The sequence below is a fragment of the Nerophis lumbriciformis genome, linkage group LG02, assembly GCF_033978685.3.
Source record: "Nerophis lumbriciformis linkage group LG02, RoL_Nlum_v2.1, whole genome shotgun sequence".
Taxonomy (NCBI): Eukaryota; Metazoa; Chordata; class Actinopteri; order Syngnathiformes; family Syngnathidae; genus Nerophis; species Nerophis lumbriciformis.
Window position 1 is genome coordinate 20449690 of NC_084549.2, and position 15311 is coordinate 20465000.

The window sequence follows — 15311 nt, forward strand, 5'->3', positions numbered from 1 at the left end:
TGGGGGCGGGGCTAAGAGGGGAGGAGTATATTTACAGCTAGAATTCACCAAGTCAAGTATTTCATACATACATACATATATATATATATATATATATATATATATATATAAGAAATACTTGACTTTCAGTGAATTCTAGCTGTATATATATTTATTTTATTTTATATATATATATATATATATATATATATATATATATATATATATATATATATATATATATATAAGAAATACTTGACTTTCAGTGAATTCTAGCTGTATATATATTTATTTTATTTTATTATATATATATATATATATATATATATATATATATATATATATATATATATATATATATATATATATACACACAATATATATATAAATAAAAGAAATACTTGAATTTCAGTGTTCATTTATTTACACATATACACACACATAACACTCATCTACTCATTGTTGAGTTAAGGGTTGAATTGTCCATCCTTGTTCTATTCTCTGTCACTATTTTTCTAACCATGCTGAACACCCTTTCGCAGGTACCCAGAAAGGTTTCGAGTACCACCAAAAAAACGGAATCTCTGAAGACAGTATAAAAATCTGTGTTAAAGGTGTACAAATACTGTTTGTATAATAAGCATGTTATTTTTTTACAAATGAGGGTTAAGAGTTCAGTAATAAAAAAATTAAAAAAAGGATGTGGCTTAAGTACAGTTTTTTAATTGAGCTGCTGCATTTTTTGGTTGGGTTGTTTATTTATTTTGAGTAACTTCTATACATTTCTAAAAGGGGAATAATGTAATAGAGTTATCTATGTTTGTCTGTTGCCATCTCCTGGTGTTGGCTATAGCGTACTGGGGTTACTTTTTGGTTGGCCAACGATTTACGTGGTGTGCGCACCTGACGTCACTCAGGTCCGCATGGAGCTGGAGGGGGCGTGGCTTCCAGCTCCGCCTGAATTTCGGGAGATTTTCGGGAGAAAATTTGTCCCGGGAGGTTTTCGGGAGAGGCGCTGAATTTCGTGAGTCTCCCGGAAAATCCGGGAGGGTTGGCAAGTATGCATTCCAGACGTGCTAAATATTGAACCAACACAGCTGTTTGCAGATAAGTTTCAGGCTTGATAAATCACAATTGTAAATAGTTATAGTGGCATCCTCATCCCATTATTGTGGAGGTTCTGATAAGCAACATATATTGTGCATATACAGGACATGAACACAGACAGCTAAATGGATTGCATTCTCTATTTTGTTTATTTAAGAGACTCAATGCTCTGCGAGCGAGTTTAGTAGATCAGCGTTGCGTGTGCTATCAAGTTTGCATGGGTTTTAGTGCGTGGAAACCTTTAGTAGATCAAGACCTAAATGTTATACTGTTGTATGTGGTATTTATCAATTACCAGGTGTGAATGAATGATGGGTTCTCCCTTCTCTGTGAAGCGCTTTGTTTGAGTGTCTAGAAAAGCGCTATATAAATCTAATCCATTATTATTATTATTATTACGTTCGACAGGTTTACACGTCCAATTATCAAGATTGCACGGGTTTTAGTGGGTGCAAACCTTTTGTAGATCAAGACCTAAATGTTATACTGTTGTATGTGGTATTTATCTACTACCAGGTGTGAATGAATGATGGGTTCTCACTTCTCTGTGAAGCGCTTTGAGTGTTTAGTAAAGCGCTATATAAATCTAATCCATTATTATTATTATTATTACGTTGGATAAGTGCAGAGAGACGGTGTATATGTAAAATGTGGATAATAATAACGTAACAATAGTGCTTCTTGAAGCCACACACCCCTGAACAAACAAAGCTCATTAGCATTAAACTTACAGACACATCAAATGGCATGTTCCCAGTAGAGCTACTGTGACTCAGCACTTTTAATCCAAATATAAATGTCAGGATCAAGCTCAGCTTTTGAGCATCCCGTGCCAAGATTTATTTAAAAACTTTTTTTTAAAATAATTTAGCACTTTTAAATACATAACTCACTATCACCTGCATAAAAGCTTAATCCTTCACTAGAGTAGGTTTTACAAAGATCCAGGAACAAAGTATGTTATATGTGGAAAATATAAAATACGAATAAAGTAACCTTCATTCCTGGAAGCCCTGGAGGTCCCGGAGGACAAACGCAAGGTTCTTCAGTTGGCTCAGCATAATCCGGACTGTTGGAACACTGCAGGGCCAACAAAGCAACTCGTTTAGTGAACAAAAAGTGGAATTCATTTATTATGTTGGTTTATTTCCACACATTATGCACTGTATGCTCTTAAACATATCCCCTTAATGTGTGAAATGAAATGTGTTATACCAGTAAAATGATAAGTAAATCAATGAAAAGCAGATGCAGTGAGAAGCTGTGATAATTGGCAAACATCTGTGTCAAGTGTAGGCTTGTAAATTTGTCTTGCATTAGCAATTTGGCAATGCCGTAAATAGTTAGTTCCAAGCAACATAACGGAATATCAAAACAGTTGGAGCAGTAGACAAAATAATGGGTGTAAAGCATGAAACTTGAAACTGCAAAATCCCCTCCAACAAATATCATTCATAAGCAGATGTGCTGTAATATAATTTTCTGCTGAGTTTACTGATCTATTACATGGTTGAATATGGGGTGGCAAAGTAATTTCACGCCATGTGCGCAGTTAACTGGTGGTAAAATTGTGTAGTGTGTGATCAGAGTGGAAACAGCTGTGGTTGTCAAGAATAAGAAGTAGGTGAGAAGAAGTGATCTGAATTGCTTTTTTTCGAATAAACAAAAGGGAATAAGCGGTAGAAAATGGATGGATGGATGGACAAGGTTATCCCGGTTATAGACTCTTGTACGTACCACTCCCGGTACTTCGCATGCAGTCTCGCGGTTGTTCTGCTCAGGGTCACAGTAGATGCGCAGCTTCTGGAGTTCAAACTGACATAAGGGTAAAAAAAAAAAAAAGACAGAAAAAAAGATGACACATATTATGAAAATAACTGAAATCAAGTAAACAAAAATGGTAATACAGTGTCACCAGATGTGGGTAGTAACACGCTACATTTACGCCATTACATTTACTTAAGTAACTTTATTACTTGTCAGAGTAGTTTTAATGCAACATACGTTTTACTTTCACTTCAGTATTTTTGAGAAGAAGAAACGCTACTTTTACTATCTTACATTGAGTTTCATTCCGTACATTGCATTTATTTATAACACAACTATTTATAATGTATTGATTAGGGTATACCGGTATTAGTATAGTACCGCGATACAAATGAATCATATTCAGTACTATACCGCCTCTGAAAAGTACCGGTCAACCACCCCCCCCGCACCCCTGTCGTCGTCACGTAGTGTCATTGCTGGTTTACGAGCAGACGAGCATGTTCGGCAGTGCACAACCACAGAGTACTTACAAGCAGACACAGTGTGTAGACAGAAAAGGGAGAACAGATGCATTTTGGCTTAAAAACTAACGATAAAGGTGAAGCTATAACACTGAAACGCCCACCGGAAGAGGTGCTTTAAGACTTGGCTCGCTAGCTAGCGGATAAAGTCCAGCCCCAGTCTGCAGTGTTTTAGCTACTTCTAAATCACTAATCCTCGCCTCCATGGCGACAAATAAAGTAAGCTTCTTACAAGTATCATCCCTGCAGGACGAGGAATAGCTAAACATGCTTCACTACACACGTCACAATGTAAACAAACGCCATTGGTGGATCTACACCTAACATCCACTGTAATGATACCAAGTACAGTAGCGTATCTAGTCGATACTACTATGATTACGTCGATATTTTTTGGCATCACAATATCTTCTTTTTTTTTTTTTTTAATATATATTATGTTTATAAACTCAGGAAAAACGTCCCTGGACACATGAGGACTTTGAATGTGACCAATGTATGATCCTGTAACGACTTGGTATCAGATTAATACCCAAAATTGTGGTATCGTCCAAAACTAATGTAAAGTATCAAACAAGAGAAGAATAAGTTATTATTACATTTCAACAGAAGAGAAAGTAAGCTGGTATTAACAGTAAAACCAACTCACTGAGTTTTTTCTTGCCCTTTTGTGGGATCTGAGCCGAGGATGTCCTTGTGGCTTGTGCAGCCCTTTGAGACACTCGTGATTTAGGGCTATATAAGTAAACATTGAATGATTGATTGATTCAATGTTTCAATCAATCAATATTTATTTATATAGCCCTAAATATAGGGACGGCGTGGCGCAGTGGAAGAATGGCCGTCCGCGACCCGAGGGTCCCTGGTTCAATCCCCACCTAGCACCAACCTCGTCATGTCCGTTGTGTCCTGAGCAAGACACTTCACCCTTGCTCCTGATGGGTGCTGGTTAGCGCCTTGCATGGCAGCTCCCTCCATCAGTGTGTGAATGTGTGTGTGAATGGGTAAATGTGGAAGTAGTGTCAAAGCGCTTTGAGTACCTTGAAGGTAGAAAAGCGCTATACAAGTACAACCCATTTATCATTTATCATAAATCACAAGTGTCTCAAAGGGCTGCACAAGCCACAACGACATCCTCGGTACAGAGCCCACATAAGGGCAAGGAAAAACTCACCCCAGTGGGACGTCGATGTGAATGACTATGAGAAACCTTGGAAAGGACCGCATATGTGGGTAATTCCCCCCCCACCCCACCCCCACACCCCCTCTAGGGGAGACCGAATGCAATGGATGATTGATTGATTTGATGACTGATTGATTGATTGATTGATTGATTGATTGAAATGAACAAGTAGATTAATAATTAATTTTCTACCACTTGTCCTTAATCGTTTGACAAAATAATAGAATGGAAAATGACTCAATATGTTACTGCATACGTCAGCAGCTAAATTAGGAGCCTTTTTTTGCTTACTTACCAATAAAAGACAAGTTGTCTTGTATGTTCACTATTTTATTTAACCTTCGTCTTGTGTTAGGGTCGGCACAGACCCATTTTAGTTTTTAAAAGCATAAAAGAACCACATAAATTTATTTTTTTGCATCAAGGCTTTTTGACTTTGTCAGGAACCTCTATTTCAACGAAATAAAACTTATTTTTTTTCCCACTAAATTATAAAATGCTCTGGTTGAAATTATGACCTTAGTGTTGTTAGGGTCGGTTTCGACCCAGTTATAAAATTAAGATTATAAAGCAATAATTAGAGCCAAAACTGTATACACTGACAGTCAGCTCCTCTCCCAATCATGTGAGCTTTAGGGGATTCTCATTTTACCTTGTAATCCAGTACAAAAACAAACAAATGTCCGGACATGTGAGGTCAATTCAGTATAGAGTTTGTGACTTGCAGAGTGCACATCTCCAATTTGCAGCATGCAAAAATGGAAAACAAATGTACAGTGAGAGAAGTTCTGGATAATATGTTTGGTGAAAATGAGGGAGAGGACACAGAGCAGCATAGTGATACGGATGAACAGGTTTCTGAGGAGGAAGACAATGTGGAGTATCATCCAGAAGACACAGACACGTCTGATAAGGAGGTCACCGGTGGTGAAGCCACTCCCGCTGAAAGATTTAAGTCCAAAAATTTTAAGAACTGTTGGAGCTCAGTACCTCATGATTTAGATGGCAGGGCAGCTGCTGCAAATGTCATCAAAATGACACCTGGAATCTCAAGGTTTGCTGTGACGAGAGTCACTGACATCAAGACATGTTTTGAGCTATTTATGCCATTGTCACTAACAAGAGTCATCATTGCTATGACAAATCTTGAAGGAAAAAAAGTCCATGGCGACATGTGGAAAGACATGGATGAAGAATACCTGGATGCTTATATTGGTGTTCTTCTTATTGCTGGAGTGTACAGATCCTGCAATGAGGCCAATGATAGTCTCTGGGACGCATCGACAGGCAGAAATATTTTCCGGGCAACGATGTTACTTCAGACCTTTCATATGATATCAAGAGTCCTCAGATTTGACAACAGAGATACCAGAGCAAGATCTGACAAGCTTGCCCCCATCAGGGATGTCTGGGACAGATGGGTGAAGCTCCTTCCACTGATGTTCAACCCATGGCCAGAGGTGACAGTGGATGAACGTCTTGTCCCTTTCCGAGGAAAATGCCCCTTCCGGCAATACATACCCACTAAGCCAGGGAAGTATGGCATAGAAATCTGGGCAGCCTGTGATGCAAAAAACAGTTATGCCTGGAATCTACAGATTTACACAGGAAAAGCTGCGATTAGCATCCCTGAGAAAAACCAAGGAAAACGTGTGGTCCTTGATATGACTATTGGACTGCAGAGTCACAATATCACTTGTGACAATTTCTTTACCAGCTATGACTTTGGACAATAACTTCTCAGGAGGAAACTAACCATGGTGGGCACAGTGAAGAAAAATAAACCTGAGCTTGTTATTAGTTTTGGAACTAGTAATCTATTTCTATTGGTTTGATTTGCTTGATTGGTTGTTGTTTGTTTGACCATGCAAATCTATATTTTGTGTTATGACTTGTTCTGCTTTTCATTTTGTGTTTGTTTTAAAGTTCTGTTGCTGAAAAAAATACTTTTTAGCCTTTTTCTTGAAGTAAATATATATGGGGCGAAATTGACCCGTAACACCATAGATGTTACTATAGTTAAAATTAATCAAATTAAAAAATTAATAAAACAAATTTATTTAAGAGATGTGTTCTAATACCCCTCAATAATAATCAGGTAACACAACAACCTTTTATTTATTTATACGATTCTCTTGAGGTTCATTTTACCATTTTTTTTATTGAAATCGAGGGGTATACTGACAAAAAAAAGGCCCAATGGCCCACACCAAAAATATTAAAACCAATATTTTCATGGATAAGGAAGCCTAACATGGTAACCAAGAGATGAGAAACAAATTGAATGATAGATAATTGTTTTTAGTGTATTTTACAGCTGATTTAAGACATGGGTCAAAACCGACCCGTTAACATAAGATATGGTAACAGAAAGCTAACACAGGAGGAAGGTTAAGGAAAAACTTGCAATAAGAAACATATGTTTAATGTACCGTAAGATTTTTATGTTCAAATAAAGCCAATAATGCAATTTTTTTGTGGTCCCCTTTATTTAGAAAAGTACCAAAAAGTATCAAAATAATGTTGGTACTGGTACCAAAATATTGGGGGACAACACTGGCGCCAATCCAACTTTAGTGACGTTTGACTCCATTCCACCAATCAAACGGACTGTGGCCAGGAATAACAAGCCGGCGGCATGATAAAATAGAAACCTTCCGCGTACTTGTTTAACAAATGTCAGAATGTTCCTAAAATAAGACAATTTAATTATGTGACAACTGGTAAGTAGACACCTCCTAAAACAGTTGACTCAAATTATCTCTAATGATCCGAATAACCACAAGTGTCATTTAAACACATTAAAACATTACTACCAAAACCTAATAGAAGTAGAAATGTGTAGTTACCTGTCAGTTCTGGAGCTTGAAAGTGACCAACGCTAGTTTATTAGGGGACGGCGTGGCGCAGTGGGATTGTGGCCGTGCGCAACCCGAGGGTCCCTGGTTCAATCCCCACCTAGTACCAACCTCGTCATGTCCGTTGTGTCCTGAGCAAGGCACTTCACCCTTGCTCCTGATGGGTGCTGGTTAGCGCCTTGCATGGCAGCTCCCTCCATCAGTGTGTGAATGTGTGTGTGAATGGGTAAATGTGGAAGTAGTGTCAAAGCGCTTTGAGTACCTTGAAGGTAGAAAAGCGCTATACAAGTACAACCCATTTATCATTTATCATTAGCATGTAGCGTTTTCTTCTTCTATGTATTTACGTTCTCTCACAGCTAAACAAACTGAAATGACCACAATCGCCCCCTAGTGCACGACAGAAACACTGCGTATGGCCATCAGTCAAAGCAGTGGTTCTCAAATGGGGGTACGCGTACCCCTGGGGGTACTTGAAGGTATGCCAAGGGGTACGTGAGATGTACCCCGCCTTCGGCCCGATTGTAGCTGAGATAGGCTCCAGCGCCCCCCGCGACCCCAAAGGGAATAAGCGGTAGAAAATGGATGGATGGATGGATATTCTAAAAATAGCAACAATTCAAAAATCCGTTATAAATATAAATAAAAACCTATCTTTTTTTCCAAATAGTTCAAGAAAGACCACTACAAATGAGCAATATTTTGCACTGTTATACAATTTAATAAATCAGAAACTGATTACATAGTGCTGTATTTTACTTCTTTATCTTTTTTTTTTAACCAAAAATGCTTTGCTCTGATTAGGGGGTACTTGAATTAAAAAAAATTTCACAGAAAAAAGGTAGAGAACCACTGAGTTAAAGTACCAATTAGGGATGTGGGAAAAAATCGATTTGAACTCGAATCGCGATTCTCACGTTGTGCGATTCAGAATCTATTCTCTTTTTTTTTTTTTTTAAATGATTTTTATTTTTATTTTTTTTATTTTTTTATCTATTTTTTTATTTTATCTTTTTATTTTTATTAATCAATCCAACAAAACAATACACAGCAATACCATAATAATGCAATCCAATTCCAAAACCAAACCCGACCCAGCAACACTCAGAGCTGCAATAAACAGAACAATTGAGAGGAGACACAAACACGACACAGAACAAACCAAAAGTAGTGAAACAAAAATGAATATTATCAACAACAGTATCAATATTAGTTACAATTTCAACATAGCAGTGATTAAAAATCCCTCATTGACATTATCATTAGACATTTATAAAAAAAAAGAAAAGAAAAATAGTGTCATAGTGGCTTACACTTGCATCGCATCTCATAAGCTTGACAACACACTGTGTCCAATATTTTCACAAAGATAAAATAAGTCATATTTTTGGTTCATTTAATAGTTAAAATAAATTTACATTATTGCAATCAGTTGATAAAACATTGTCCTTTACAATTATAAAAGCTTTTTACAAAAATCTACTCCTCTGCATTTGACCCATCCCATTGTTCACCCCTGGGAGGTGAGGGGAGCAGTGGGCAGCAGCGGTGGCCGTGCTCGGGAATCATTTTTGGTGATTTCACCCCCAATTACAACCCTTGATGCTGAGTGCCAAGCAGGGAGGTAATGGGTCCCATTTTTATAGTCTTTGGTATGACTCGGCTGGGGTTTGAACTCATAACCTACCGATCTCAGGGCGGACACTCTAACCACTCGGCCACTGGGTAGAGATAAGAGCATGGAAATTAGAACTTTGCATGCGAATAGGTGTGAAATAGAAGAACCTTAATTATTTGACAAATCAAACTGATTTAGTACATATAAACGTACTGACTGTACAACAATAGTCCTTCTGACTAAAAGCCATGATCACTTTTAACAGTGCACCAACTACAATTGTTTGAGTTTGTTTCTATTGTAGTCCAAGAGCCATAAAAAATAGCTACTAAATAAATCAGAAGTTACTCGCAAGTTACTCAATACTTGAGTCCTTTTTTTTTTTAATACTTACTTACTCTTATTCAAGTAATTATTTTGATGACTAATTTTTACTTTTACTTAAGTCCTATTATTCTAAAGTAACAGTACTCTTACTTGAGTACTGTGTGTCACTCAACTGCAGAGAGGACCAGGCATCTATTTGGGGAGGGGCATCCTTTTTTTCAACATATGAATATTGATGCTCGATTAAAAAAAATCTACAATTTAGCACATGATTGTCCATGCAACGTTTAAGTCAGAGTGGTGTTGTATTTGTTGAATGTGTTGAATCCTCAACTGGGAAATACACAAGAACGTAGCAAAAGACAAAATCAAGAGTATAGGGTCTAATCTACCAAGATCCGAATACCACGTGCTAAACAGCATGTGGAAACTATTAAATTGCTTGTACTATTATTAGTGGGCATGGTGCATGTGATCTACCAAGACTGCGTGTGCAACTGATAACCGGTGCAGACCACCCTATTTGAATGATTTTTTTTTTGCATGTACTATGTGGCTTTCACCATGGAGACACTCATTTACTGCATATTCATGTTATCATGCTCCTACCAGTGGCATTTTGCTATGTTTTGAGAACATGCAGCAGACATACACCACTATTTATGGGCATTTTAGAACCCACTTTTTTACCGCGTTGAAAATGCATGGAAGGTGATGGCAGTAACTGCAAGTGTGCCCTGCAATGTTCCAGATGCAAGAAATTGCATTTTGCAATATTTATCTTTCATATAGGAGACATGTTAACAATACAGTATATTTTCTATTTGGAAAAAACTAACATCATTTTAAACAATGCTAGCAGACAATCAACCCCTTAAGTCATGCAACAACCATAACATTATAAAATGATATTGCTGATTAGACGATATGTCTAATATCTAAATTTTTGACCGTCCATATACATATGTTGACAAGCATATGTAGGACAGAGCTTTTTTCTTGTAGAAATTGCTGTGCAACTTCCAGTTTGCATGTTATCGACCATACTTGCCAACCCTCCCGGATTTTCCGGGAGACTCCCGAAATTCAGCGCCTCTCCCCAAAACCTCGACAGCCTGTTTTCACGTCCGCTTTCCCACAATATAAACAGCGTGCCTGCCCAATCACGTTATAACTGTAGAATGATCGAGGGCAAGTTCTTGGTTTCTTATGTGGGTTTATTGATAGGCCGTTTCATTAACGTCCTCCCAACGCGGTTACAACACACAACAACAGCAGTCACATTTTCGTGTACCGTAAAGCAGTTTGTCTGCCGTAAACAGCAATGTTGTGACACTCTTAAACAGGACAATACTGCCATCTACTGTACATATGTGACAATAACAATTAGGGCTTTTAGAGAGTGCCGTGCGCAACTGCGCACACAACAAGGAGACGAAGCAGAATGCATCATCAGAGAGGGTGTTCAGCATGGTTAGAAAAATAGTGACAGAGAATAGAATAAGGATGGACAATTCAACCCTTAACTCAACAATGAGTAGATTGAGTGTTATGTGTGTGTATATGTGTAAATAAATGAACACTGAAATTCAAGTATTTCTCTTATATGTATATATATATATATATATATATATAGCTAGAATTCACTGAAAGTCAAGTATTTCTTATATATATATATATATATATATATATATATATATGAAATACTTGACTTGGTGAATTCTAGCTGTAAATATACTCCTCCCGTCTTAACAACGCCCCCGCCCTAACCACGCCCCCCCACCACCTCCCGAAATCGGAGGTCTCAAGGTTGGCAAGTATGTTCTCGACGTACTAAAGATAGACGCAAAACAGCAGCTTCAGAACAATTTTAGTCTTGATAAATCAAACTGTGTGCTGAATAATTATATTTGCCACTTTCTCTTCCCCGTTTTGTGGGTGTTCTAATGACCAGCATATATTCTGCATATTCATGGAGACAGACACGCTAAATGGATTCCTCACTTAACAGACGCAATCCTCTGCGCACAAGCTTAGTAGATCAGGTTTGCGTGCGGTATCAAGTTTGCACCTGTTTTAGTACACGCAAACCTTTAGTACCGGCCCGCGAATGAATTATCTATGGCCCCCGGGGTGATATTTGATTAGTAGTAGTATTAGAACTGGCCCGCAGGCCACAGCCGCCTACTGCTGTTTTGCACGCACCAATCAGTGTTGGCGCTAGGAATTTTCAAAACGAGGTCCCAGGGACCCCATCAAGTCATAAAAATGGGGTCCCACTGTAAATTTTTGGGGTCCCACTTTTTTGTAACCGTTTTGAAAACAAATGATTAATGTATGCATTATCCTGTTATACCCAGATTCCGATCTAACAAAGGTCTTAACTCATTCTCTTTCTATGCCACATCAATGTGGAATGCGCTCCCAACAGGTATAAAAGAAAGGGCATCTCTATCCTCCTTCAAAACCGCAATAAAAGTACACCTCCAGGCAATGTCAACCCTAAACTAACACCCTCCCCGGATTGTTAATAATCAAATGTAAACAATCAAATGTAGATACTTTTTCTTATGCCTTCTGATCTCTCTCTCTCTCTCTCTCTCTCTCTCTCTCTCTCTCTCTCTCTCTCTCTCTCTCTCTATGTCCACTACTTGCTGTACATATCCTACCAAGTCAGACCTACACTGTTCCAATATCCATTTCCCCCCCCTCCACACCCCGGATTGTAAATAATGTAAATAATTTAATGTATGAACCCTGATGATTATCTTGTGTGCTGACTGTATTATGATGATAGTATATATATCTGATAGAATATATCTGTATCATGAATCAATTTAAGTGGACTCCGACTTAAACAAGTTGAAAAACGTATTCGGGTGTTACCATTTAGTGGTCAATTGTACGGAATATGTACTTCACTGTGCAACCTACTAATAAAAGTCTCAATCAATGAATCAATCTCCCATTCTATATTGTGTTTTGGAAAAAAGTTGTCATAAACGGTAATTGATTCATTAAAAAAAATAATACAAAAGGAAACCCACTTTTATGTATTCAGTTATAAACATTCATTCACTTTCTTCTTTCCTTCATGGATCTAAACGTTACCGCTGCCGGTATTTTTTCTATATTTTTTATTGTAATATTTTCAGAATGTGTTTGTTCTATTTTTGGCCAAAGTAAGACAAAGAAAACAATCTGAAGTTGTCTTTTTTTTTAGTTTTAATGCCATGATTTTAATAGTCCGGCCTGCGTGTGCACAGATTTTCCTCCATGCGGCCCGTGAGCTAAAATGAGTTTGACACTCCTGCTTTAGTGGAGCGAGCCTTAAAAGAGTACGGAAACTTTTTTGTGATTTTCGTTATTTTCAGGTAAATAAAAAAGTGTGAAAAAAAATTGTCATGGGGCGAACTGCATTTTGTCTATCAGGGTTATCATTGCAAAAAATGCTGAGTAAGAACAAAAAATGGCAGAGTTAATTTGAAGGTGTGCAGCTCCCTGAATCACAAAAACGAATGCACACTGTGGAGCACCGGAAAATCTGTCTCTGCATAAAGTAAGATAATACATGTTATTACAGTAAGATCGCTTTAATTAAAAGGTAAGACATTGTTCATTATGTGTCTTTTTAGGTGCAACGGAGTTACTAGTGAGGTCGTTACATTTCCTTCAGATATATCTATTTGTGAAAATGCGCTTTTTTGTTTCAAGTGGCAACGTACCATGTGATTAATAGAGACACACTGTCTATTAGAGTAGAGGCCAATATTTAAAAAAAAAAAAATGGTAAACTCTTTTGACGTACTATGCAGCTACGTGATAGAAACTGTGCTCGGAAATGATGGCACACAAACCCATCATTAAAAGTTTTTTATTGGTATTTTGCCGGGGGCGGTGGTATATTGGCTCCACAATGTCCCACAGACTGTTTGACATCGGTTGCCATGGTAGCAGAAAGAGGCTCCATGTCAACAGGGACTTGTATTCAGGTTTAAATATCCTTTTAAGTCACTACTATGGTCCGACCTTGACCTGACGAATTACAACAATTGTTTTTCCATGTAAGAATGACGTTACTGGACATTATTTAGCATAAATTACTATTTTTTTTATGTAGGGATGGCTGTAGTATGTCATTTTACTCCAGTGACCATAATCATAGCAACCACTGGCACAATCAAGTCTAAACAGCAAAATTGTTTGCATCTGTATTTGAGGTATTTTGAACTGCCAAACTGCAGCTACTGTTGCATAATTACAGCACACTGATATTTATAGGAAGTATAAAAAAAAACATGTTATAAAATGTTTAAACACATAAAAACTTGTGCAATGGTTATTTTAGACATCTTGTTTGTACTGAAATTGGCTGCCAATGCTCACTTACCGGTGCCGTTGTTTCTTTACGGACATATTTTCCGACTTGAGTTTTTCCATTGATGAAAATGCCGACAGGAGGCTCCAAGGATAGTGTTTCAATTTCCAGGTCGTCAACATACAGAGTGACATCTTCCTCAGTGACCAGCAGTCGCAGTTGATGCCATTTCTCATCAAAAACTTTCTTTGGTCATAGAACAAATGGGGTGAAAGGGGACAACAAAACAGTGAGTCGATGGGGCATAAACATGGAGACTTTCACAGTTATGCATATTGCAAGTATGTTTTCTTTGGGTTTTTTTTAAATCATTTTCTTTTGCACTACATTTAGCATCAGTAATCTAAAGGTAACAGAAGAAGATAATACACCTAAAAGTGATACTGCCTCATCGGGGTATAGATGTGAGCAAAAGAGCTGGTTCAGTTGCTGAAGCTGATGTTGAGTCTCATTGTATTACCATCTGCTCAAGTTTGAAGCTCAAATATTCTGTTTCGTTTAAGTGCAGGGGAAATGATGGGTGCACCCACACTCGTCTCTCCCGAGACCTTTTTTTGAGGAGTCAGGGTTTTAACTGACCCTTTCAGTTGTTCTGAACTCTGTGCTAATGAACTCTACCAGGAGGGAGCCCCATGGTCCCTCTGCACAAGCACAACTGCTATTAACATTCATTTATCCCACTGCTTGGTAAAGCTTTTAAACAGGCAGACAGCGGGAAGCCTCTGAAATAACAGAACTTGTAGTGAGAGGTGTGTAACTGATGTCACTGCAAGGTTTATAAACATGTGTCTATTTATTGTGTTTTTTTATATACTGCATATTGTATTTTCAGGACTATAAGCCGCACCCAAAAATAAGAAGATTTTGTTCATATATTAGCCGAACCGGAATATAAGCAGGAGATTTATACCAGTATGTTGTGAAATTAGATATTTACATAAATATTTATTTACATATCTTAATTGTTTCCAAACAGTGCCTGTAACACTGTAGTAAAACAGCTGCTCAAACAAGACAACATTTGTTGATGTCCTTATTCATACTTGAGATGAATACACTTTTTTCCTTTTATTAAAAAGGTTTAATGCAGTGTTGTCCATACCCCAGCCTGAGATCTTCAATTTGGCCCGTGAGACCACGGCACAAGTTCAATTTCAATAAGCAACACGGCTATGCAGGGTGTTTTCATAATAAACTTAAATACCCAGAGGTCTGACAAGTGGCAAGTTGTCACAATTTTATAGACAATGTGAGAAACTCAGATCAGTTACCATGATGTGTACTTTCTTAACGACTTAAGCACAGCATTAGTGATTATATGACCGAATCCAAACAACCTTTCCTAGTCACGGTGTAGAAAAAAAAATTCAACCAGCACTAAAAGTCAACACACATGGTCACACATAACATAACCTGCTCACTGAACTTTGTGGATATTATTAAAGAACAACATCCCATCATCATTAAAAAAAAATCTAAATTGCACCCATTGCAAAACAAAAAACATTTATATTTTTGCAAAGCTTTAAAGAGGTTGTCACGGAAGTAAAGAAGATAGGAGTCGAACTTT

At 37.6% G+C, this 15311-nt stretch overlaps 1 protein-coding gene across 2 annotated transcripts in view; it reads right to left on the minus strand.

The window, feature by feature from the left end:
• Window positions 1-15311, minus strand: part of col21a1 (collagen, type XXI, alpha 1) — a 93258-nt gene that overhangs the window by 40428 nt on the left and 37519 nt on the right. For both annotated transcript variants that reach the window (XM_061957248.2, XM_061957168.2), the window contains exons 6-8: window positions 13754-13927; window positions 2824-2901; window positions 2083-2166 (exon numbers count right to left, since the gene is read on the minus strand). In XM_061957248.2, the coding sequence (XP_061813232.1) occupies window positions 2083-2166; window positions 2824-2901; window positions 13754-13927 (336 nt within the window). The remainder of the gene's footprint in view (window positions 1-2082; window positions 2167-2823; window positions 2902-13753; window positions 13928-15311) is intronic.